A 24,873-nucleotide genomic window follows, 5' to 3' on the forward strand; every position below is an offset into this window, starting at 1 on the left:
AGGCGTCCCCAAGAATGCCCTGCCCATGCCTCAAAACCATCTCCTCATATTCCTCTCCCCTTCAGACCTTTCCCTCCAGCCCTCCTGTTTCTCTCCAAGGCACCGACATCTCCCAGTCACCCAGCTTTTTCTGTCATTACCTTCTTCTAGGCCCAGGCAGCTTAGCCTTAGACCTGGGCTTCGTCTTCTCCCAACCCCCATCGTCCTTCCCCCTTCATCGTCCCTGAGACACTCTGTCTTCTCCTTCCCCTGCCTCCAGCCCCGCTTCTCCCCTCCTATTCCCCGTCCCAAAGCAACCACAGCCATCCTAGCCACCACCATCTGCCCCACTTTTTCAGTCTGCCCCCACGTGTCCCACTACTTCCCACCTGAGCCTTTTCACCAGCCACGTGGACCTCTGTGCCAGTTTCCAAACCAACCCAGGCCTATGCTCGTGCCATGCACCCCACCACTCCTGAAACAGCATTCTCTTCCTCTAACCCTATGCAAACCCTTTTCATCTTTTTTTTTTTTTTTTTTTTTTTTTTTGAGACGGAGTTTCGCTCTTGTTACCCAGGCTGGAGTGCAATGGCGCGATCTCGGCTCACCACAACCTCCGCCTCCTGGGTTCAAGCAATTCTCCTGCCTTAGCCTCCCGAGTAGCTGAGACTACAGGCATGTGCCACCATGCCCAGCTAATCTTTGTATTTTTAGTAGAGACGGGGTTTCACCATGTTGACCAGATGGTCTCGATCTCTCGACCTCGTGATCCACCTGCCTCGGCCTCCCAAAGTGCTGGGAATAGAGGCGTGAGCCACCGTGCCCGGCCTCCCTTTTCATCTTTCTAAGCCCAGTTTAGATACCTCCTCCTGCAGGAAGCCTTCCCTGATCAGGACTGCCTACCTGATCTTCTGTCCTTTAAACCCCTCCCAACTGGCTGTTCCCATCCCCAGCTAGATGACAAATACCCCTGCCCTTCTCCCCAAGCCAGTGTACACAGGGAGAACCCAATGAGAGGGGCTCCCTGAGGCTGAGTGCCACATCTTCATCGACTCTTTCTAATCCTGATCTGCATCCTGCTCCCAGAAGGACTTTGGAGCTGGGGAAAGGCAAAAGCCAGACAGAACTGGAAGTGGCACTAGGAGGCAGATAAGGTACCAGAAATGTGCCAATGTGTCTTGTTCCCTGCACCCAAGGATGGGAGTGGGGACACTCCTCCCCATCCCCAGCTACATCCAGTAGAACCCGGAAAAGGGAGGCAGTGTAGACAGGTGTGGGAGCAGGGACTGACACATCCCCAGGTTGGACTGAAAGACTGCTGATGGGATGTGAGTGCCTTCCCTCAGTCCCTTCACCCGGAGGGGACGATGGCTAAGTCTCAGTAGCCAATATGCAGCAACCATGCAGGCGCCTCACCAGTGCAGAACTGTACACAGTATGCTAGACCCAGAAAGCATCTCACAGACAAGAAGCCCACCCATGGGTGGAGAGATGCATTCAGGACCCGGAGGGTCTCAGAGAGGTTTAAAAATGAAGCATTCTGGGCTCGGCATGCTGGCTCACACTTGTAATCCCAGCACTTTGGGAGGCCGAGGCGGGTGGTTCACCTGAGGTCGGGAGTTCGAGACCAGCCTGACCAACATGGAGAAACCCCATCTCTGCTAAAAATACAAAAATTAGTGGGGTGTGGTGCCGCATGTCTGTAATCCCAGCTACTCGGGAGTCTGAGGCAGGAGAATTGCTTGGAGCAGGGAGGCAGAGGTTGCAATGAGCCAAGATCACGCCATTGTGCTCCAGCCTGGGCAACAAGAGTAAAACTCTGCCTCAAAAAAAAAAAAAAGTATCCCACCTGCTATAGAAAGAGACAGGTCCTGGTCCAGAGACAGGCCCTGAGCTTCCTCTCTAAGCTCTACTGATGGCAGGTGAGAGACCCAGGAACGGAGAGAGGAGGCCTCCAGCTCCAAGTCACCCAGCAAGTCACGGGGTGGAACAGGGACGAAAGAGGTCAAAGGCTCCACTTCCGGGCTCCATTCTTGCAGGTTGCAGAGACTGGGGACACCTCAGACCCAGCCTACCGAGACTCTCAAGGCCCCCCCCTCTCTTAGGGACCGTATCACAGAGGTGCGGACCCCAGCATCTCAATCTCACCACCAGATGGACTCAGGCACAGAACATCAGTCCTCAAGGCTGTCCTCTCCTTCCCTCCCAGAAGGGTTCTGCCCAAACAGCCTGAGTTAAAGAGGCTGGGCTCTTTAACTCAACACACGCTCTCAATTTCCGGACTGCAGGGAGAGGTCTGGAGGCCAAGCCCCCACCCCTTCCTCCCCAGGATCCAGAAAAGGCCAACCCGGGCCACTGCCCTGGAGGGACAGCTCCCAACTCCTCCCCTTCTCCCCTCTCTGCCCCAGATGCCTCCCAGAGTTGGAATGAGCCTGGGAGCACGGAGCGCGGGGTCAGACCCCCTCCCCTGTCCGCTGGCCGCGTCCGCAGTGGCAGCCGCAGCCGGTCGCCCACTCACCTGCTCTCGCATCCTGTCCTGCTGGCCTCGCAGGGCCAGGGCGTGCTGCGGGTACTTGCTCTTCAGATGGTCCATGAAGGCATCGCGCTTGCGGTCGGCGTCCGCCTTCTGGAGCCCGCTGAGCGCCTCCAGGCTCTGGGCCGCGATCACCGTGTGCCTCCGCTCGGACGTGTGCACCAGCCCCACGTTGGAGAAGCGCCGGCCCCCGCTGCCCCCGCCGCCCCCGCCCCCCAGGGTCCGGTACTCCCGCGGGTACTCGGCATCGTCCGCAGACAGCATGGGGGGGCTGCTCCGCTCCGGATCTGTGAGAGGTGACAGGGGCGCGGCGGGGTCAAGGCTGCGCCGGGCCTGGGGCTGCCCATCCCCCACCGGGGGTCCCTGCGGGGAGGGGCGGGGCCTGGGTCTAAGGGGAGTGTAGAGGCGCCTGGGGCGAGGCAGGGGCCGCCCAGCCCCTGCTAGGGGCTGAAGTGGGAGGAGGGTGGATGGCGTGGAAAGTGGGCCTATGGCCTCCAGGGAGGGGTGAGGATCAAGGGCTGGATACTTTCTGCTCCTCCTCCGTGGGTTTGGGGTGATAATGACCGTCAGGGAGTGCTCCCTTTGAGGCCAAAGGAAGGGTTTTGGAAGAAAGGGGTAGAAGGTGTCCTGAGACCCTCTCCAGCCACACACCCTCCTAAAGCTGGTGCCAGCAGGTGAGGGAAGTGGGGGGGGGGGTGCCTTTTAGATGATTCCTAAAAGATGTGAAAAAGAGCTTGTAGTCTTCCTTTGAGGTTGGGTGGGGGGAGGCCTGCCTCCTCCCTCAGACTAGCGTGTCAAGGACATACTTATCCTCAAGGCTGGGGGCCAGCCGGGAAGAGTGCCAGGGCAGGGACACAGGGGGAGAATGAGGGCAAACATTGCTCCCAGGTTTCCCAAGGAGATGGAAGCCCAGGGCCTGGGGTAGTGGGACCCCCTTTCCCTTCCCTCCCCAGAGACAGACAGATGGACAGACAGGAGAGGCTGGGCACAGAGAGGACAGTGAGAGATGGATTTGGAACAAACTCAAAGGAGAAAGAAAGCAGACAGAACAGGTGAAGGCCTTCCCCGGGGCCTCCCCCCACCTCTCCCTCCCTTCTTCAGTCCCTCTCAACACACACACAGCTCAAGACCCATAAGAGACGCACAGGGGACAAAGGACAACACAGAAGCGAAAGAAAGAGAAGGCCGGGGGTTGAGGTCCCTCACGGAACTCTGAATCCCTTTCCCAGATGCCCACCATCCCTGAGTTCCTGGCCTCCCCAGGCCCAGCCCTGCTGTCCTGCACCCTCCAGCCTCAGTGGCCAGTGGCCAGGGGTTCCAGAAGTCACCCCTGCCCCTGGGGGTGGGAGGAGTTGCTAGGGACATACCTCAGCCATATTCCTGGGCATCAAGCATAGATTTGTCCCCCCAGAAGTCAGCCCATAGGGAGACAAGCACAGCGTCTCCTGCACACCCACAATCCACCAGCCCCAACGCAGCCCCCCACGTGTGGCCTAGGACTGGGGCATCAGGTGCTGCAGCAGACATATGCACTCCTGCCCTCGGTGTGGCCTGACTCACGGGGCTCCTCCGAGGGCAACCCAGGGCAACAGGGGACCCGGCTGGAAACACTGGGACCCAGCCAGATTCGTCACAAGCCTCCTCTGTCAGGAGGTCTGTGGACAGATGCCAGGCCTGCCACCCCCTGCCCAGCCACAGAGGAAAGAGGAGATTCAGCCAGGTTTCAAGAAAAGCCACCGCCCCCAACATACACACACACACACACACACACACACACACACACACACAGCCCTCCCTGGGCTATGGTTGGGGTGTGTCCATCATGGGCACAGAGCCTGAGAGGACCCAGCACCTCCCACCCAAACCAAGGAAAGAAGGGCTCCATGGGCACGAGAGCCGCAGCTCACCAGGGCCTGACCACCTGCCTCATGGCCTCCGTGCCTCCTTACACTTCATCAGGTGGGTGTTATCATGGTCCCCATTTCATTTTGTTTGTTTGTTTGTTTTTGTTTTTTTTAGAGACAGGGTTTCCCCATGTTGGCCAGGCTGGTCTCAAAATCCTAACCTCAGGTGATCCACCTGCCTCGGCCTCCCAAAGTGCTGGGATTATAGGTGTGAGTCACCGCGCCTGGCATGGTCCCCATTTAAGAAATGGCTACCAGGACTCAGAGAAGTCCAGTGACCAGCGTAAAGCAACACTGAGTGGTAGAGGCCTGATTTAATCTCAGTATTTCTTACATTTGTACCACCAGGCTCTCCGCGATGACCGTTGCCTGAGTGAGCACTGACAGTACCACAAGGCACCGTGTGGGCTTCCTCACGGACTGGCTGGTCTCACCAGTGTGGCCCTGGGTCTAGGGTGGTCCCTCTTACCACGGTCACCATCCTCTGTTTTGCTCCCCAAAAGAAGGTCCAAGTACATGAGAGATGACTTTGGGAAGAACATTATTTCTTGTCTTCTCTTCCTTCCTTTTTCTCTTTTTGGGGGGACAGGGTCTTGCTCTGGCACTCAGCTTGGAGTGCAATGGTGTGATCATAGCCCACTGTAGCCTCAAGCTCCTGGGCTCAGGAGATCCTCCCACTTCAGCCTCCCAAGTAGCTGGAACCACAGGCACATGCCATAATGCCCAGTGAATTCTTTCCTTTTCTTAGAAATGGGGTCTCGCTATGTTGCCCAGGCTGGCCTCAAACTCCTGGGCTCAAGTGATTCCCCCACCTCAGCCTCCCAAAGTGCTGAGATTAAAAGTGTGGGCCACAGGCCAGGTGCAATGACTCACACCTGTAATCCCAGCAATTTGGGAGACCAAGGCAGGTGGATCATGAGGCCAGGAGTTCAAAACCAGCCTGACCATCATAGTGAAACTCTGTCTCTACTAAAAATACAAAAAACTAGCCGAGCGTAGTGATGGGTGCCTGTAATCCCGGCTACTCGGGAGGCTGAGGCAGGAGAATCACTTGAACCCGGGAGGCAGAGACTGCAGTGAGCTGAAATCCTGCCATCGTACTCCAGCCTGGGAGACAGTGTGAGACTCTGTCTCAAAAAAAAAAAAAAAAAAGGGAGCCATCACACACAGCTTTTTTTTTTTTTTTTAACTGGATTTCATCATGTTGGTCAGGCTGGTCTTGAACTCCTGACCTCAGGTGATCCACCCACCTCGGCCTCCCAAAGTGATAAGATTACAGGTGTGAGCCACCATGCTCAGCCTCTTTTATTTTATTTTTTTTAAATACCTTTATTTTCATAAGGATTAGAAAAAGCCCCAACTAGAAAGTCAAACCAGTGATTTTATGGATATAGTTCCTTGGGACGGTAGTGAAATAAAGTTTCCTTTTAAGCAAATTTAAAGTTCAAAGTGAGCTGGGTTAACAAAAAATATATATTGCATGAGTACAGTACAAAGGGTTTCTTGATACGAAGGAAATGTGTGAAATGGCCCCTGACAGAGTGAGCCTGGGGACACTGGGGTCATCTTCCAGAGGACCCAATCCTTGCCCTTGAGGTACTTCTGGCAACCCACAGTGGCGAGAAGTGTGGCTGAAGGGGAGTGGCCTGAATCATACCTCCAGGAGGAGGTCGGGGTTCCCTGGGTGCTGGAGAAACAGCTTCAACCACAGTCAGAGGGCTGCCTCCTGTAACCCCTAACCTTCTGCCACCTCCACTCACCCTCACCACCAGCCGGAGGTCTGCAGCACAGTGGGTACAAGTGAGCAGGAGGGGACCCTCTGAGGCCAAGAGCCCCCCTTTTGCCCAGGCCCGTGGATCCTGCCATGGCCTTGCTGCTGGAACCCAGCTCCACAGCTCAGACCTAGTCTTGCCTGAGCCAGAAGGACCCCCTCCTCCTTGTGCCAGACAGTCAGCCTCCTCTGCCCTCCTAGGGCTCTGGACAACATCCGGACAGGTCTCCAATTATCATCTCCCAGCTGCTTCCTTCCTGGAGCCAAAAGAGCTCCTCATCCCCTCTCCTACCCCCTCCTCATGCCAGCACCTCCTTCCCTACCTCCTGGGGGATCAGTGTGTCTGGGATGGAGCAAACAGTGTACCAACCTGAGATGGATGGTGACTGTGGGGTGGGAGGGTCCCCAGGTCACCCAGTTCTCCCAGGCAGATTATGGCAGAGAGGGGCCCCAGCTCCCAGCTGCTGGAGCAGGCAGAGGGTAGGGCATGGAGCTCACGGCAGCTGCACTTTATGACTGCAGCCACACAACCCTCACAGTCAGCAGTGGGGAGGGGCTGCTGAGCAGCCTGCACAGAGAGGGGAGCAGAAACAAACCCTTCAATGCCTCCTCCAGGCCCCACTCCCCACTCCGGTGCTCTGGCATTGGGGCCACTGGGGTAGGCGGGCAGGAGCTAGATAGTAAGGGGTGGCAGAGAGAGAGGGAAGGAGGCAGGAGAGATGATCTGCCCTCTCTAAGGGGTGGTGGCAAGGAGGAGCTTTGATGTGAAAAGCTTTAGAATCTGTTTAAGAACCTTTGAGATCCTTGGCTTTATATAACAAAAAAGTAAGCTGAGGCTCGGGGAGAGGGGAGCGCTGGGTAACCAGCTGTCCTGGCTTCCTACTTTGTACAGATTTAACTTCTTTCTTCGGGGCCCCAGCTGAGCTGGGAGGATGAGCCTGGGCTTCTGGTTGAGGGTGGGGGAGCGTTCTGTCCTTGGCAGAGGGAGGCCAGTGAGTGACCAGCCTCCTGGGGGGGGCTGTGAAGACTCGGGCATGATTTTAACTCTTTGAGCAGGCCAGGCACTTGAAATCAGAACACTGGGAGAGAAAGACCCATGCCAGAGTCACCCTGGGTGTCTTAGCAACTTAGTTCTGAGAGATCCCAGGCTAGCCATTTATTTATTTTGAGACAGGGTCTCACTGTGTTACCCAGGCTAGAGTGCAGTGGTGCGATTACGGTTCAGTGCAGCCTCGACCTCCTGGGCTCAAGCTATTCTCCCACCTCAGTCTCCCAAGTACCTGGGACTATAGGCACATGCCACCGTGACAGCTAATTTTGGGGGTTTGTTTTGTTTTGTCAAGATAGGGTTTTGTCGCCGGGGGCGGTGGCTTAAGCCTGTAATCCCAGCACTTTGGGAGGCTGAGGCGGGTGGATCATGAGGTCAAGAGATCGAGACCATCCTGTTCAACATGGTGAAACCCCGTCTCTACTAAAGATACAAAAAAAAATTAGCGGGGCATGGTGGCACGTGCCTGTAATCCCAGCTACTCAGGAGGCTGAGGCAGGAGAATTGCCTGAACCCAGGAGGCGGAGGTTGCGGTGAGCCGAGATCGCGCCATTGCACTCCAGCCTGGGTAACAAGAGCGAAACTCCGTCTCAAAAAAAAAAAAAAAAGATAGGGTTTTGTCATGTTGCCCAGGCTGGTCTCCCCTCCTGAGCTCAAGCGATCCACCCACCTCAGCCTCCCAAAGTGCTGGGATTACAGGTGTGAGCCACCATACCCAGCCTCATTAATTTAATTATTCATTCAGTCTACAGCTCTTTTCCCTCTCTGAGCCTAAGGGCCTAATCTGTAAAATGGGGATGTTAATGTCTAAACTTTGCCTTTGGGCACAGAGTGAGAGGCGAGCAAGACAAGGGTGGAGAAAGCAGGTTGTTTTCAATGAAAGACATTCCTGAGCAGTGATGGGCTCCCTGGGCTCGTGGGGTCGCAGCAGCATGACCTCCCTGCTACCCCTACGCCTGTTCCAGCCACCAGCAAGTCCTCAGAGTGGCCCTGACCCTCCCTGGACCTGAGCAGCCCAGGGAAAAGACACAGATCGATTCCAATCTAGCTGCGCACCGGCCAGCCCGGCACAGATCAATGCTTCCTGTTCCAGGCAGGGAGGGCATGAGAGACCCTGGCAGGGGTCTGAAGCAGGGCTGGGTTCTCCTGGGGGAGGGGGATTGCGATAGAGAGATGGAGGCTGGGAACTCTAGGGGAGGGGAAGCAAGGCTAGGGTACCCTGGGAGAGGGGAGTTGGGCCAGGGATGGGGTTGGGGAAGCCAGAGAGAGAAGGGAGGCGCTGCATGCCTTCTCATTTCTCCAAGGACCCTCAGTGTGCAAGGCTGACTATATTTTTTGAGTCCAAGATTCAAGCCACAGGGAAGATTCGAAAACTGGCGAAATCCAGAATCTGAATGGCGGGAAGGGCAGGGTGAGGAAGGCGGGTTCTGCCACCCTCGGTTCAGCCTGCCCCGCCTGGGAAACTGGGAAGGCAAAGGTGGCCTGAGGCTGGAGTAGCCGGGAAGGGGCAGGCGCCCCCCAGTGGCCAGATGGGAGCACGGCGCAGGTGCTTGGGAAGAGGGCGGTTGTCATATGTTCAAACAATTCCAAATTCCACGTTTATTTATGAGCCTCATTTATTTTTATCCGCGACCACATTCTTTTACATGAGATCACTGTAACTCATTATGACAATTAAGAGCCCAACATCTTAGCGACACCATCTTATAAGCCATCAAGTCAGTCCCCACCTGGCATCTTTACCCCAGATGTAACCCTCTACTCTGTCCTCTGGCTGCCCCTGGGCAACATTCACACATGATGTCATCTGCAGAGGAGGAGAATGGGGAGGGGAGGAGAGGGAGGGAGAAGGAAGGAGAGAGGCAAAGGGACAAAGTAGAGGAAACAAAGCCACCAGCTTCAGGAAAGGGAGGACTCTCTGGGGCCCCTGACGTGAGTCCTTCCCAGCCCCAAACACAGGATCTGGAATTCAGGTCTCTGTCACCCTCTCTGTGGAGATCAGGAGGCTGGATAAAACCCCTCCCTTGGGGACCTAAGAGGATGTCACATGTCTGCCCTGACCCACTGCCTGGGCAGGGGTGGCAGCTGGGGTATAGCCCTGGTGGGAAGGGAGGGCAAGAAGCACTCAGGGTGAAGACACCAACTCACAACCCCACAAGAGCTGGGGCAGGGCAGGGCAACAGGAGGGGAGCATGCAGGCAGCTGGAAGGGTGGAGCCCCCACTTCAGGCCACACTCCCGCACACACACAAACACACTGCAGGAGGCTCCCCGAGTCTCTCCTCTGCAGCCAATGCTACGGGAGCCCAAGTCACCCAGGAGGAGCCCTGAGGCACTGCCACTTTCGATTGTGCCTGACAGCTCCATCCTGCTGGGTGCCTGCTACACTGGGAAGCACACTGTGTGCTTGGAGGTTGGAGGGCAGAGGACAAAGGTCAACTGGGACCAGATCTGTCTCAAGCTTGGCAGAGGCTCTGGGAACCTGGATCAGGGGAGGGGACCCTTTGTATCCCCTGCGAGTGAAGGAATCGGCCTCCCCGTCCCTGGGTGCCCCTGGCTCTGCCTTCCTCATGTGCCCATACCCCTCCTTCTCTGCTGGCTGGCTGTTGGTCCTTGGAGCAGAAGCCCATCTGTGTCTGTTTTCTACAACCATCTTTTCCGCCCCATACCACAGCAACCAAAGTCATTTTCCGGGCAATTGCCTTTCTGTAAACATTCCTGTGTAATATCCCCCCAAATTGCTAATACCCAGCGCCCTGTTGAGTCTCCCTGTCACTCCAACTAGAGCCTCAAAGATGGGGGCGTGTGATGGGGGAAGGGCGATGGGAGGGGAGGAGGCAGCTGGACTGAGGATTGGGGGGGGGGGCTCCTGCCTAGCTCCTGGCACAGAGGGTGGGCCAGGAACACTGCACCTCCCCACAGTGATTCCCACTCCCTGCCAGCTCAGCCACCCCCTGAATGTCAGCCTCCACTTCAGGAGAGTCTGCCTGGACTAGGAGGCGAGACAGAGAGGAAGGGGGAAGGGAGCTCACTGGGCAGAGGCCTGAGGCAGGGCCTGGAGGAAATGGAGCTGACTTGAAGGCGTGGAAGAGATGGCTAGAAGATACAGACGCCTGGTGACTGGGGGCAGAGCACTAGGGACATGGGGCAAGGCCAGGCAAGGTGTCTCCAAGGAACACCAGTCCCCCTCCCCACCACAGGTGACAAGGAGGACAGAGAACAGCATGGAGGCCAGGTGTAGCCCATCGCCCCAGCATGGGCCATGCCCACTCCCTGGGCACAGCCGTGGAGGGGGCAGGGGGAGATAGACAAGGTAAGAGGTGTCAGGTGGTTCTTGGCAGGTGACACACGTGTTGCCCCCCTCCCGACCTCCCAGCACTGATATATAAAGCCACTATGGAGAAGCATCTGGAGCAGCAAGGGAAACTGAGGCTCCGGGAGGTCGAGTGATCTCTAACGTGAGTCATCACATGGACTCCCTTCCCCAGGGGCAGGGACAGAAAGAGGGATGAGGACTGTGGGCTCTGACCCTGTGGTCTCTTACATCTCTCTGCCCAGGGAATCCTGCAACCCCCTTCCCAAGCTCCACAGAAGCTGGGCATCCAGATGGGATGGGGGATGACAGAGCCCTGGAGGGAGCCGGGAGCAGAGGTGACATGAAGGGAGGCCGGGGAGGGTGAGGGCCCTGCCAGTCACAGCTCTGTGCAGGCAGAAAAACACAAGCCAATTTGTGCAGATTTAAAACTCACTGAAGGCCACTTAGTTGGTAAACGAGTTGGAATCTAATTAAAGGACCTCTTTGAAGCTGGGGGAAGGTGCTGTCACCTGCCTAGTAGGAGCGGTGAGGCTGGAGGCCTGGGCCCAGCTGCTACTTGTGAAGCTGCTGGGGCTGTCTCTAGGGAGAGCAGATTTGAGGGGGTCAAGCTGCCTGCGGGTGGTCATCTGGGGACAGGGGATGCCCCATCAGATGCTTCCCTGGCATAGCTCTTCCTACTCGCCCATCCCAGGCAGACTGTGTCCACTCACACAGACCGGGACATTCCCAGGTCACATGCCCTCATCTCCTCCCTCAGACTGGGGCCTCCCTGATGGCAGAGGGGCCATTTCACCCAGAGGAGCAGAACTGGGTGTGGTGAGGAGGCCCACCAACCACATCAGGAGTGGTGTGGGGTCCTGGGGACACTCAAACTTGCCTTTGGTGCCACCTCCACCAACCGCACTGGCTGCAGCTGCCCCCCCCCCTCCAGTGCCCCAGGCCCCACAGCACAGCAGCTCTCAGACCCTGGTGGTGAGGTGGGGCCTCCCTTCAGGTCTCAGCTCTGGGGAAGAGGTGTCCCCCTGCCTACCCGTCCTGTGTCAGGAAGCCACAGTGCTCTCTCCAGCCAAATGCCTTTCCCATGCACAAAACCAAGGCCCAGAGAACAAACCTGACCCCAACTAGAGGAGCTGAAGGCACAGCCCAAAGTGGAACCCTGGGGTCCTGGCCCTCAGGGGCAAGGCTTTTTCCATTCCACGATGCCACTTCCCAGAAAGCAGCTGCCTCGGGAGCCCCTCTCTAGGCCACGGGCCCCAGGAGGACACAGACTAACAATCTCCTTAGGAAGTATCAGCAGCAAGGCAGAAACCCCGCAGCAGCCCCCGACAGGGAGAAAGGCTGGGGGCCACGGTGCTCACCCCAGCCCAGGGGGATGCTCACCATACAGAAATCAGGGTCCCCGCAGGGCACCCCAACTGCACACTCAGACAAGACTCCCAGTCCTTGCAAAATGTACAAGTCAGCCCCTTGCCCAGAATTCCAGATATACAACCCCCTTTCTTCCCCCCGCCCCGCCTCTCTCACACACAGCAGGCCAAGCTGTGACATTACCAAAAACCAGTGGATCCACTGACTAGTTATGTGACCCTGAGCAGGTAAGGGGCCGCTCAGAGCTTTAGTTCTCTCATTTGTTTTTTTTTTTTTTTTTTTTTTTTTAAAAAAAAAAAAAAAGCAGCAGAAGCTAATGACAGGCAACAGGCCTGCAGACCGCAGACCCCGGCTGAGCAGAGCCAGTTCCTTCTGATCTGCCCCAGAGCCCCATTTTCTTCCACCCCACTGTCAGAGTTTTATCAGACCCAGGACTGTGGGGTTGTGATTTTTGGCTTCTAATGAAGATCTGGCTAATTGGCTTCCCTGGGAAAGGAGGGGGCAGAGATGTGGGGGGCAGCATGTCACCCCCAGTCTGAAGCCGGAGCTGGAAAGGCTGGGAGCAGCCCTGGCATGTGCCCACGCGGCACTGTGTAAACCAGCTAACTCCGGTGTGGCCTCTCCGCTGCTTGCGCGCCCAGGGAAAGTGTCCTGTCAACTCCACATCTCCATGGAGAGGCAGCCGAGGGGAACACAGGCCGAGCGGGAAGGGAGGGGGAATAGCGGAGGGTGGGAAGGGAGGGAGGCCGGCGCCTGTCCTCGGCTCTGCCCTCACTCTGAGGAGGCTGCCAGAGCATCCTCTCCCCAAGGGGCACTCCAGCCTCAGAGTGCTGTGCCCTCTGTGTGTGAAAGGGATTTTGCCCCCTCCTAGCAGCTGCCTCCGGCTGAAAGCATGCCCAGGGGGCAGCATCTTGTTTCCCGGGGGAGAGTCCAATCCCTTGGAAGTGAGCGGTAGAAGCCCCACCCACCACCCTGCCTCCCGATAGGAGAGCATTTTCAACACCAAGTCCTCATCAAAGGGCTCATACATATTGGGCAGGAGACCCAGCCTTGCCCAGATGCCCTCGATATCCTCCTCAGAGACACCACCTTTTGTGGGGACAGGCCCTCCCTAGGAGGCCTTGTCCCAGCCCCCTGACCCTAGCATTCAGGCAGCTCCCTTGGCCACAGAGCCAGCAGGGTTCCTCCAGGTTCCCAGCATACCCCCAGTCACCCAGGCACACATATTTGCTCACTCCTGCCTCTATCAAACCTGTGCACTGCGGCGCTTGCCCGTCACAGCCTGCCTCACCTGCACCCTCCACCTGACGCCAGGCTACCCGCCCACCTTGGCCTCCCAAAGTGCTAGGATTACAGGTGTGAGCCACCGTGCCCAGCCATGAACCACTTTTGAACACCCACACATATGCATGACAGTCTACATGTGGGGGTACACCTGGGCCCACCAGGGCATCCCCCTCTGCCACCTTAGATGCCGCACGGACAGGGAGGGCACCATGCCTGCACCTCATGTGTTGCATCTGGGGCTCCCTAAAGCACCAGGTCGATGTATCTCCAGCTTAGGGTGGAAGACGGTAGGGATTTGCCTATCCTGAGTCCCTCATGGAGGCGACATCTTCAGCCCCTTTTCCACTTTGCCAGGTGCGGGGTTTCCTTGCTAAGGTGTTTACACAGTCTTAAAATAGAGGAATCAGCCCAGTAATGTCAAGGCCACCCACTCTGACCAATGCTTAGCCAATGAGACGATGCCCATGAGTGAGACCCGCCTCCGGGACCTGGGTGCCTCCAGCCCTCATTCCACCTCTACAGGTGCTCAGCGCCTCCACCAGGGCAAAGGAGCCAGCAGGCCTTTGCTCAGCTTCCAGCTCTGCTAACAGGGAAGGACAGGGCTGCTGGGCCGCAAGGCTTAGCCTTCACCTCATGGGTTAATTTCTCTGCCACCCTGCAAACCAGCTGAGAACAAATAGTGGAATCTGCAGCCCATGATTCTCTCTCCCTAAGGACATCTCGTTAGTATCCCAAGAGACTATGGAGGATGAGGTGAAGGGAGCCCGGGGTTCAGAGTTTGGAGAAGGCAGGAGGAGGCTTGGCAAGTCTCCTGCTTGGCCTCTGGGTCCAGGCAGTCTTTGGAAGCCGGGACCTGGTCAGATACCAGGGGCATCTTATGGAAGTTCTCTTTGTTGTCTAACCTCAACCCTCCCATCAGAGCAGAATCTGGGAAGGTGGAGCACAGGCTTTAAGCAGGGGAAAAATAACCCGCCTCCCCTTCTGCAAAATACACCCTTCTCCAATCCACACATCCATCTTGAGTGACGAGTTTAAACCCAGCATCAGGCTTGCTGGAAGCCGTGGGAAATATGGGCAGCCATGAAATAACCATTTTTTTTTTTTTTTTTTTTTTTTGAGATGGAATCTTGTTCTGTCACCCAGGCTGGAGTGCAGTGGCATAATCTCAGCTTACTGCAACCCCCCTCTCCCGGGTCAAAGCGATTCTCCTGCCTCAGCCTCCTGAGTAGCTGGGACTACAGGCCCATGCTACCATACGGGTAATTTTTGTATTTTTAGTAGCGACAGGGTTTTAGCCAGGCTGGCCTCAAACTCCTGACCTCAGGTGATCCACCCGCCTCGGCCTCCCACAGTGCTGGGATTACAGGCATGAGCTACCGAGCCCGGCCATGATAAGCACTCTTTTTTTTGAGACGGAGTTTCGCTCTTGTTACCCAGGCTGGAGTGCAATGGCGCGATCTCGGCTCACCGCAACCTCCGCCTCCTGGGTTCAAGCAATTCTCCTGCCTCAGCCTCCTGAGTAGCTGGGATTACAGGCACGTGCCACCATGCCCAGCTAATTTTTTTGTATCTTTAGTAGAGACGGGGTTTCACCATGTTGACCAGGATGGTCTCGATCTCTTGACCTCGTGATCCACCCGCCTCAGCCTCCCAAAGTGCTGGGATTACAGGCTTGAGCCACCACGCCCGGCTATAGATAAGCACTCTTGAACACCCATACATACTCATGACAGTCTGCAAAGGGCTTGTGCAGCCATCATTCTCTTAATTCTCATAGTCACCTAGTGAGGTTGCAACCCCCCTATTTTACAGGTGAAGAAACTGAGGCTCAGGAAGGAGTGACTTGTCCAAGGTCAGAGTTGAGCGGAAGAGGCTGATCTCAACTGCGGGAGTGGTTAACCCAGATCCACCTTCTTTCCACTACACTCTGCTCCCCTGAGGAAGATGCTGATCCTGCCACCAGGTTGTCTGTGAGTACTCATCTAAGCCATTGGGCCGGAGCCCCACAAATTCCCTCTGTCCATCCTACACCCTAAGAAGAGAACATGGAAACAACCCTCCTTCCCAGCTCATCACAGAGCCTCCACCCAGTCCTCCTAGGGGGAATCTATTCCCCAGGGCCGGAGGAGAGGGAGGAAGCAGAGCCACCCTGATCACAGAAACCCAGGCTGGAAGGGGGTCCCACAGTCCTGAAAGACCTTCTGGGGGACCCTCCTTTCCACAGCCCTCCTCCCAGCCTTCTCGTACCTGCGCTGGATACGAAGCCCTCCCAGCCCCTGCCACAGGCTGTGCAAAGACAGAACTGCAGATCAGGAGCTCCAGCCAGCCAGGTCTTGGATACTTCCAGGAATGAAGAACTCATTACATCCAGGGCACCAATCATCTTGTGGAGTTCCTGCCTCCTCAAAATGAGCCACAGTCTGTGCCCAGGGCCCTCGGAGGAACCTGGGGGAAGGTCGTGACCTCCCCTTTCAAGAGCAGAGTAGAGGCTCTTGAACCTGAAGCTTCTGTCATGAGCCCTCGGGTCCTTCCTGCGTGGCCCACCCAGCGCCCTGGCCCTCCGCACCACCCTTTGTTGAATAAACCCCTATTGTCACTACCCTTCTTTCTTGGCTGGTGGCCTTCAGATGGTCCAGATGAGGTCTGAGCAGCTCAGGTGCCTCCTGTCTGCTTCTGTTACTAAAGTGCCTTCGCGAGTGCCCCTCCTGCCCATGGGACGTGCCAGGAGGAACAAATGCTCAGGGCCTAAGAGTCCTGCTTCCTCAGCTCCTGCTCCTAACGCTCAGGCCTCCCCCAGCCTCAGACTTCAGGGGCCAGCCTGACTCCTCCCACCTGGGATGGGTGAAGTTCCTGGTCCAGTCAGCTGAAACTGCTCCTTCCAGTCACTTCCATCTGCTTTCTGGTGCCTGGCCTTGCTAATGTCACTTGAGGGGTCTGGTCTGAATCTTAGTGCCTCCCAGCAACTACGCCCCTCAGAGCTCCGGCTTCAGACACCAAAAGGTGTGCCTCCGCCCTTCCTTTTCAGTGGCCAGCCTGCTCTGCCTGGAACTCTCTGGCTAGTGGCCTGAGGCCCTGGATGCCCCATCTGGCAGTCAGCCACTCTGAGAACTGGAAAACCACAAGCCCACATGATAATATCTGAGGCATATTAACCACACAGTGCTTCCTCCTTGCTAACCTACTTCCTCCTCCCAGTGCTGACCCTACCCTGCAGCCAGCGGGCCCCAGGCTTGAAGGAGAGGCTCCCCCACCCTCAGCTGCTTCCCTGCAAGTACCCCATGTCTGCATCCCATGCTTGCGCAGTGGCTAATTCTGGTGTCTCATCAGACGGTAATTACGGGGGAATCAGCAGTGCTGTCATCTCTGCAGCTCGGCACCTGTCACCACACCGCCATCCCCAGGCTGCTGGGATGGGACCGGAAGCTGAGGGGGGAGGGGCATGCTGGGGGGAGGGTTCCTGCCTCTGCAGCCCTTGCTTCCCCACCCTGCCTCCTCACCCTGCAAGGTGAGCAATGCATGGCCACCAGGTGGTCACCAGCCACACAAGTGCTCCCTGTTACCCAGGGCACTGAAAGCAGGGGCCATGTGTCCCATGTAGGCACCCCCATGACCAAAGAGAACAGGCAGAAGGACACAGCGAGCCAAGGCTCATATCTCACCTTGGCCACTTCCCATATGTGTGACCTTGGACAAGTCATTTCACTCTCCAGGCCTCAGTTTCCCCAATGGCAAAATGGAGAAAATAGTGCCTCCCTTGTGAAGATGGGAAGAAATAAAATGTGTACAGTATCTAGCACAGTGCCTGGCACACATGTGGTTAGGTAGTCATTCAACAAACGATTCATACACAGCTACTATGTGTTAGGCATTCTGGGGATGCCAAGATGAATGAGATGATTTAGCAAGGATCACACTGTGGCCGAACTGACTTGAGGCACAGGCTTTTCTTGGGGGGGAGGGGCTGGTGGTGGTTGGTGTTATTTCTTTGAATTGTAATCCCTCTAAGGAGCACAGAAAGCGAGGTAAGGAAGTACGGGCTGCAGAGGCAGGAAGGCGCCTCTCCTCACCACAGTCCCCACCGTTCCCTAGCATCCCTCATTTGCTGCCCCTGCAGGTACCCCATTTTACAGATGTAGGTGCTGAGTTGGCTGCCCCTACAAGCAAAAGTAGGCTAGTAGGCTTCGTTATGTCCAGAACTGGTGACTGTTCAAGAAAGGTCACATCAGGAGCCACCAAAGGTTTGATGGTGCTCCGGGAGATCCCAGGGGCAAGCCCAGAGGTGGTTGTTGGGGGAAGGGCACTTCAAGGAGGAGCAGAGTGGGAGGTGATAAAGGGGACCCAAGCCGCAGAGTCAAAGGCCCACGGGGGAGAAGGCCAGACCCAAGGCGGGCTGGTAGGGGCCCCACCTGGCTGCAGTACAGACTCCTCAGGAGGAATGGAGTCGGGGAGGAAGGTGATGAATCCCAGCAATTCTTCATGGTGTTGGGCCGCAGAGGAGCCCTGCTTCCGGACTGCAGAGAGCGAGGCAAAGGTGCACGAGGGAATGGGGCGAGACCCATGCAAAGCTTCAGGCGAAGGCAGAGGGGAGGCTGGAGGGTGGAGGGTGTGGGGCTGAGGCTGCCCTGCTAACCACTGGGACTATCTCCCCGAGCCCAGACATGCTACGGAACCCCTCAGGTCTGTGTGGCTCTTCCCCCGCCAAACATCGAGACAGCAGCATTGAGCTCACACGGCAGCTGTGAGGCTGGAGTGCACTACCGCCTGTACGGCGCATGACCCAGCAGGTGGCTCCCAGAAAGCACCCCAAAAATACCGGCCAGTAGTGTTTTCATCATTACCAGTGATCAGTTTTTTTTCTCAAAACTCAGCCATGACTCAATGAGCCCATCCCCTGAAAGCCCACAGAGGGACCACAGGTCTCTTCTAACCAAAACCAGAGTCAACAGTGAGGGGCTGACCCAGTGTCCACTAGCACGGTAGCCGCCCGCCTCCCATCCCTCTACCCTCACCAGGCATTTCAATAATCCTTCATCACACTCTTCCGGAACCCATCCATGTCTTATTCCGCTCTGGCTGATAAAGCCAGGACAGGAGCTGCTTCACCTTTTTACAGATGTAGAAAGTAAGTCTTGTAAGGTACTGAGCTCTCCGTCACTGTGGCTGTTCCAGAAGAGGGTGGGTGAAAGAGAAGAATATTCAGGTCTCAGAGGCCCTTGCCCCGGCCCCCTCTGCCTGGTTCACTGCCCCTGAGCCCACACTGCAGTCTGAGCTGGCCCCTCTGCTGTTGGTGCGGGGAAGTGGTTGGGGGGTAACTCACGGGAGCCAGAAGGAGGGAAAGAGCTGCAATCTCAAGTCCCTCCGCGTTTCCTGTTTCTGGCTTCTCCCAGCAGCCGAGGATGGGGGAGGGAGGGAGCAGTGTCGTTGCTCTTTTAGGAAAACGGTAATTTTAATTAAGAGGCAGACAAACGAGCGCTCTGCAGATTGTCTCAGAGCAAAGTTATTAAAAAGCCATCAAGGCGGCAGCAGCCACGGTGGCAAGAAGAGCTGCCTCCTCCAGCTGCCCACCCGGATTGGGGCTGAACAGTTCAGAGAGCTGGAGAAGGGCTGGAGGACATGGAACCTGAAAATAGCCCCTCTCCAGAGAAGGCAGGGCAGCGCCAGACAGTACCCAGGGTATAGCCTGCCCAACCCCGGGCAGCGGCTGGGGATGCAAAGGGCACCTGCAATTAGGCAGTCCCTGCTGTGGGCCTGTCACTACTTTTTCTTGACTTTTCTCAACAATGCTACCTGGGAGGTGTTCTTGTACTACTTCACAGGCACCAATACTGAGGCTCAGAGAGGGAGAGTGGCTTGTCCAAGGTCACACAGCTAGGACATGGCTGAAGTGGGGGTTTGAACCCAGGGCAGGCTGACTCTAAAGTCCAGTGCTCCAGGCTGCAGGTCCTGGGCCCAGATTTGTGGGGGTGGCTTCCCCCACCCACACCCCCTCCTCCAGCCAGGCTCCTTGATGTCCTCTGCAGCGGTCTCAGAAGCAGCCTAATAGTGTTGCCCTTAGTCATCAGGGTCACCAGGGACTTGTAGGCCAAGTCACTGCTTGCTTGGCAGGGTCACACTATGAGGAGATGCTCTTCAGGGACAAAGTTACAAAGGAGCTGCCAGCAGGGGCAGCAGGGGCAGACAGACAGAGCACAGGCCCCCAGAGCCAGGAAATCTTCCAACTCTTCAACCTCTATTTGCTCACCACTTAAGCAAAGCATGCAGGAACCTATCTGTCTTGGTTGCTGCTGGACTCTAAGCTTAGCCCAGTGCTTGGCACAGAGAAAGTGTTCAGTAAGTCTTTTTTTTTTTTTTCCTGAGACAGAGTTGCCCAGGCTGGAGTGCAGTGTTGCGATCTCAGCTCACTGCAACCTCCACCTCCCAGGTTCAAGCAATTCTGCTGCCTCAGCCTCCCAAATCCCTGTAGTTGGGATTACTGGCACCCACCACCACACGTGGCTAATTTTTGTATTTTCACCATGTTGGCCAGGCTGGTCTCGAACTCCTGACCTCATGATCCGCCTGCCTTGGCCTCCCAAAGGAGGGCTGGGATTATAGGCGTGAGCCACCACACCCGGCCTTCAATAAGTCTTTATTGAATAAATGGATGAATGGATGAACAAGCAAACAATTGAAGAAATGAAATGAGATCACAACTTTGCAAGTGCCCGTAAGCTAAATAAAACGGTCCTGTCTTCTCCCATCCTCCACCCTCTGGGCATTGCTGGAACATCAGTTTTCCCCTATAAGAGGCGCCCTTTACTCCTGACCCCTCTCCCCAGGCCACAAGCCCCGTCAGCAGAGGGTTCCCACGTCTTCTGTTCCCCCCAGCTCTTGCTTACATGGTGGCGTTGCAGCCCACACACGTACATGCACGTGTGCTTGCGCTCGCACGTTCACTCATGCACACACATGCACACACGGACATGTTCTCTGCCAGCCAAAGTGCCCTCCCCAGAGTCAGCTATCTGCTGCCCCCCTCCCCTGGCAAAGACTGGGCCCACCAGGGATAGCCCCCTCCCCGTTTCTGGCCCTCCAGGCTGGGGAGGGGCATCTGACTACGGAGAGCTGGCGGGAGGGGGAATGGTGGGGGCCTCCCTCCTGGCTTACTAACCTGGAGACTTTAAACAGAGGGAACAGAGTCCTGGAGGCTTCCCTCCCGCCGCACGCTGGAGCCCTGGGTGAGGGACAGGAAAGGAGGAAAGTCGTGAATGAATGAATACCCAGAAAGGCCCGGCTGAAGCAGAGGAGCTGGAGAGAGGAGGGGGCGGGGCAGGGGCTCCCAAAGTGGGCTGGGCTGGGGCAGGGCCATGGGCCATGGTTTGGGGGACGTGAAACAGGGATAGAGCAGGGCAGAGCCTTAGGAGCTCTCCCTTTGGGGTGGGCCCCCCAGGACAGACAGGATAGAGACTGGGTGTCATAGGAAGAGCAGGGACTGAGCAGGCAGAGACACTGGTGGGAGACAGACAGGGGGACAAACAGAAGGACAACACAGAAAACATAGGGTCCCCAGAATCGGGTTCCCAGGACAGACAGCCGACAAGCCATGCCTGGTTCTCCTCCCAGAAACGGGGGCAGACGCTTTACTAGGGGGCCCAACCTAGACCCCAAATGATAGCTGGTCTGCCTCCGACTTGCAAAATCACGCCATTCTGGAAGGTTGATGGGTTCAGGGTCAGAGAGGCCTGCCATCACTGCCCTGGTGACAACCCTCTCCCCAGGCTAAGAGACTCCCATCTGCTCCACTCCCCACTAACCCTGAGAAAGCCCCACTTCCCCTGCCTGTGTTGACGAGACAGGCATTTCCCACCCAACAGGCACTCCTAGGTGCACACTGTGCTAGGAGCTGTGCAGGAGAAGGATGCCCTGCCCAGACCTGCCTCAAGTCCTTCACCTAGCTCCTGCCTCCACGCCCCCAACCCTCAACATACCAAGGCAGGGTCCCCTGCAGCTGTCCACCATGCCTGGCCCTGCAGGGAAGTCCTTTCTAAACCGACCCCACCTTCCTCATGCTGCCATACCTATTAGCCTTTTACCCTGGGGCATGCAGCAGTAAGACCTTTCCTGCCTGGAGACGCGGTGGCCTGGCACCCACTCAGGCACAGCCCTCCCTTGGCTGGCTCAGACCCATCCATTCCCACATCACGTCTGGCTACAGGCATTCTCACAGCCCCCTGCCAATCTCATGGTTCCAATTTTCCCACTGATTACCCAAAACACGGACATCACAGGGAGAAACAGCTGTTGGGACACGGACTGGGAGAAAATACTAAGAATGCTCACTAACATGTCTAGCCCTAGAGGGCTTCCTGGATGAGGCGGTGGGAGGCACAGGAGTGAAGGCTCAGGAGCTCCACCTTCCTTCTTACCACCAGCCCTAAGTGGCAGCTCCAAGGGCCCAGCCCCAGACAGGCTGCAGTGAGAATCTGGGTTCTAGAAAAATCTAAAGAGATTTCTTATGCATGCCCCTTCCTCAGTGGAGGGTGGGCTCCCATTCAGTCATTCAGTCAGACAGAAGAAGAGGAGGACCAAAAAATGACTATTTGTTGAGTGTCTACTGTGTGCCAGGAGCTCTGCCTAAATTACCTCATTTAAACCTGCTACCCGCTCTGTGAGGAAGCCAGTTAATGCCCTCAATCTACAGAGCTGGAAACCGCTTCAGAGAGGTGAAGCAACTTGCCCAAAACCACACAGTGAGTGACTGTCAGGGCTGCAACTGCATCCCGGAGCTGTCCGACTCTAGACCCCGAGCTCTGAACCCAGGAGCTAAACATCTCCTATCCAACCTCCCCAGTCTTTGGCCATCTCCCTTTTGGTGGCCTCTGGGAAGTTCTTCCTAAAGTCTAACCTCTTTCTAGTGGCTGCTCCAGTAGAAATTATCTCCTATGGGCAATAAGGTAGAAGAGAAGATTTCTGACTGTTCTAACCCCAGGCTGCCAATGGACCAGCAGACGAGTGAGCCCTCAGGTTTAAGGAGAGAGGCGGGTCCAGGATTTCCTGAGCTCCTCTTTAGTTGACTTCTGCCTCTCTAAGAGACCCTTCCTGCCCCTCCCACTTCCAGGATAGAGGAAGCTCCAGGAAGGCCCGCACAAGCCCCTTCTCGGTTTTTGTTTTTACCAACCGGAAGTCCCCATCGTGCCCAGGTAGAGGAGAGTGTAGAAGTTCGGAGGTGGACAAAGTGAGACAGTGGCAGTCCCCACAGCCCTTGCCTTTCCACGGAGCCCTAGCTTTCCATGGGTAAGGGGGCTGCAAACAAGAATGGGGGACTCACCAGGCCAGCCTGGTCACTGGGTGGGGTGGAACAGGCAGAGGACGGCCCAGGAGAGAAGGCAGCGAAGCCCAACCCCAAGGCTTCAAGGAGCCATGGAGGGCCTTCCCTCCATGGGGTCATTCATTCTTCCCATAAGAAGCAGAGGCTGGGCCGGGCGCGGTGGCTCAAGCCTGTAATCCCAGCACTTTGGGAGGCCGAGGCGGGTGGATCACAAGGTCAAGAGATCGAGACCATCTTGGTCAACATGGTGAAACCCCGTCTCTACTAAAAATACAAAAGACATTAGCTGGGCGTGGTGGCGCGTGCCTGTAATCCCAGCTACTCAGGAGGCTGAGGCAGGAGAATTGCCTGAACCCAGGAGGCGGAGGTTGCAGTGAGCCGAGATCGTGCCATCATTGCACTCCAGCCTGGGTAACAAGAGCGAAACTCCATCTCAAAAAAAAAAAAAAAAAAGCAGAGGCTGGTGTGTGCTGCACCCGCCATTATCGTGCACCCTAGGGGTGAAGGGAGACTGCAGAACACATCCTCCCCTCCCCCTAGTCTCCCCAGCTCTGCACAAACAGAAACAGCTAGGCTCTTTCTACCGGGTGTCTGGGTCTGGGGTCTCTCTATAAACTGAGTCTAGGGGACCCTCTGTGGCCCCCTGGGTCTGTGGTCTCCAGCATTTGCTAGCTGGAATGGAAAAGAAGCCAGTGCTCTGGTATGAGTGAGTGCATTTGCGGAGGTGAGGAAGACAGGCAAGAGAAAACCCAGCTTCCTTCCAGTCTTGGTTTACTCCACACCAGGACATGCAGGCAACCGAAGCAGGTGGCCGAGGCTACCGGGAGCCAGGATAAGGCTGTGGGGGAGCTGCGCCACCAGCTGGAAGTGCCTTGTGGAAGAAAACTCGGACTGGATTATAGTCCCTGGATGGAATGGAGTGTGGCAAAGCCAGTTCTGCTGGGGTGGGAGGAAAACAGTGAGTTTAGAATTCAGAGGACAGCTGAATCCTCTAGCCACTCCCTTCTCCATCCCCTGGACTGGGAGGGCAGCTGTAGGCAAGGTGTGTCTTCGCAACAGGAGGGAGGCTATCTGTAAGGAATGAGTGAGTGTGTGTGTGTGTGTGTGTGTGTGTGTGTGTGTGTTTATGTATTCCAATATCCTCTTGGGCCAACTCTCCATTTTTTTATTTTGCTTAGCTGAAGCTGGGAAACAATCTTCCCACCCTCCATGTGGCAAAGCAATATTATCTCAAGGGAGAGGAGGTAGAGAGAGCCTGGGAGTGCTAGAAGGGAGCTTAAAGGTCTTCTAGTCCCACCCTCTTTTCTTATACCAAGGACACTGAAGACCAGAGGGGGCGACTAAATTGCCAAGGTCACACAGCAGTAGGGGAGACAGGCAAGCTGACTCCAGCCCAGCGCTGCTTCTTTACAATTTACCTCTCTGCCCTGAGGAGCAGAGGAGCAGCTTCTCTGTCTCCTTCTCTTCTCCCTCTCCTGAAGCACTGGACCCCTCCCCAGCAGAGCCCCCTGCTCTCTGTCCATCACACCAGCCAAATGCCTCAGGAAGCCCAGAGGTCATCTGAAAGGTTATGCTGACCAGTCCCCTGCCCCTAGGTCCAAGACTAGCCTACGGTGCTCACAGACCACTGTCACTGAGGTGAAAGACGCAAAAATACCACCAGAGCCTCCCATCCTGAAGTGGCCACACGCCGGGAGGTTTATCTTCCTATCTAACCTCGATTCCTCCTACTACAGCGTGGGCTTGCTTCCTCTCAAGCTGTCCTATGCGGAGATGGAGGCAGGGGGAGAAAAGCAGGTTTCCAGCCTCCACACCCTTCTGTTTGCCCACCCCCAGCAGAGAGGATGAGGGCAGGGTGTCCCAGGGTGGCTGGGCTCCAAGCCCAGTGCATGCGTGGGGCCCGAAAGGTAGGGTGAGGGGCAGCAGCCTGAGCATGGGGAAACAGCTCTTCTAGGAATTGCCCCTCCAAGTCCTCATCGTCTGCAAAGTCCTAAGTCTCAGGCTTAGAGAAGAGTCTTCTCTGGGTTCAGAGACATCTGTCCCCCATCCCATCACATTTATTGACTGTTTATTATGTGTCCGGCACTATGCGGGATGTTTTCATCTGTTGTTTCATTTAATCTTCACAACAATTCCAGGATCAGAAACGAATCTGCCCCCTGGGACAGTCCTTCCTTAAGACTAAGTCTAACCTTGATCTCTCTTACTGCGTTTCTCTGGCCCAGTCCTCCTTGGTGGTGGAGGGCATTTCTGTTCCTGCCTTCAGAGACCCTTCTCATGACCCAGTGGACTTCCAGTATCTTCTCCAGGCTATCACCCTTGACCCAGCCCTGCCCAGGTGAGGGGAGATATGTAAATAAA

At 56.2% G+C, this 24,873-nt stretch overlaps 1 protein-coding gene across 18 annotated transcripts in view; it reads right to left on the minus strand.

Moving 5' to 3' along the window:
• The window catches only part of SRCIN1 (SRC kinase signaling inhibitor 1), a 75,840-nt gene that overhangs the window by 44,168 nt on the left and 6,799 nt on the right, over nt 1-24,873 (minus strand). For 15 of the 18 annotated variants that reach the window (XM_074388669.1, XM_074388670.1, XM_074388671.1 and 12 more), the window contains exons 2-3: nt 20,356-20,418; nt 2,498-2,799 (exon numbers count right to left, since the gene is read on the minus strand). In XM_074388669.1, coding sequence (XP_074244770.1) covers nt 2,498-2,799; nt 20,356-20,418 — 365 coding nt within the window. The remainder of the gene's footprint in view (nt 1-2,497; nt 2,800-20,355; nt 20,419-24,873) is intronic. The other 3 variants (XM_074388676.1, XM_074388668.1, XM_074388663.1) reach the window with 1 other exon arrangement.

Source organism: Saimiri boliviensis, chromosome 17 (genome assembly GCF_048565385.1).
Source record: "Saimiri boliviensis isolate mSaiBol1 chromosome 17, mSaiBol1.pri, whole genome shotgun sequence".
Taxonomy (NCBI): domain Eukaryota; kingdom Metazoa; phylum Chordata; class Mammalia; order Primates; family Cebidae; genus Saimiri; species Saimiri boliviensis.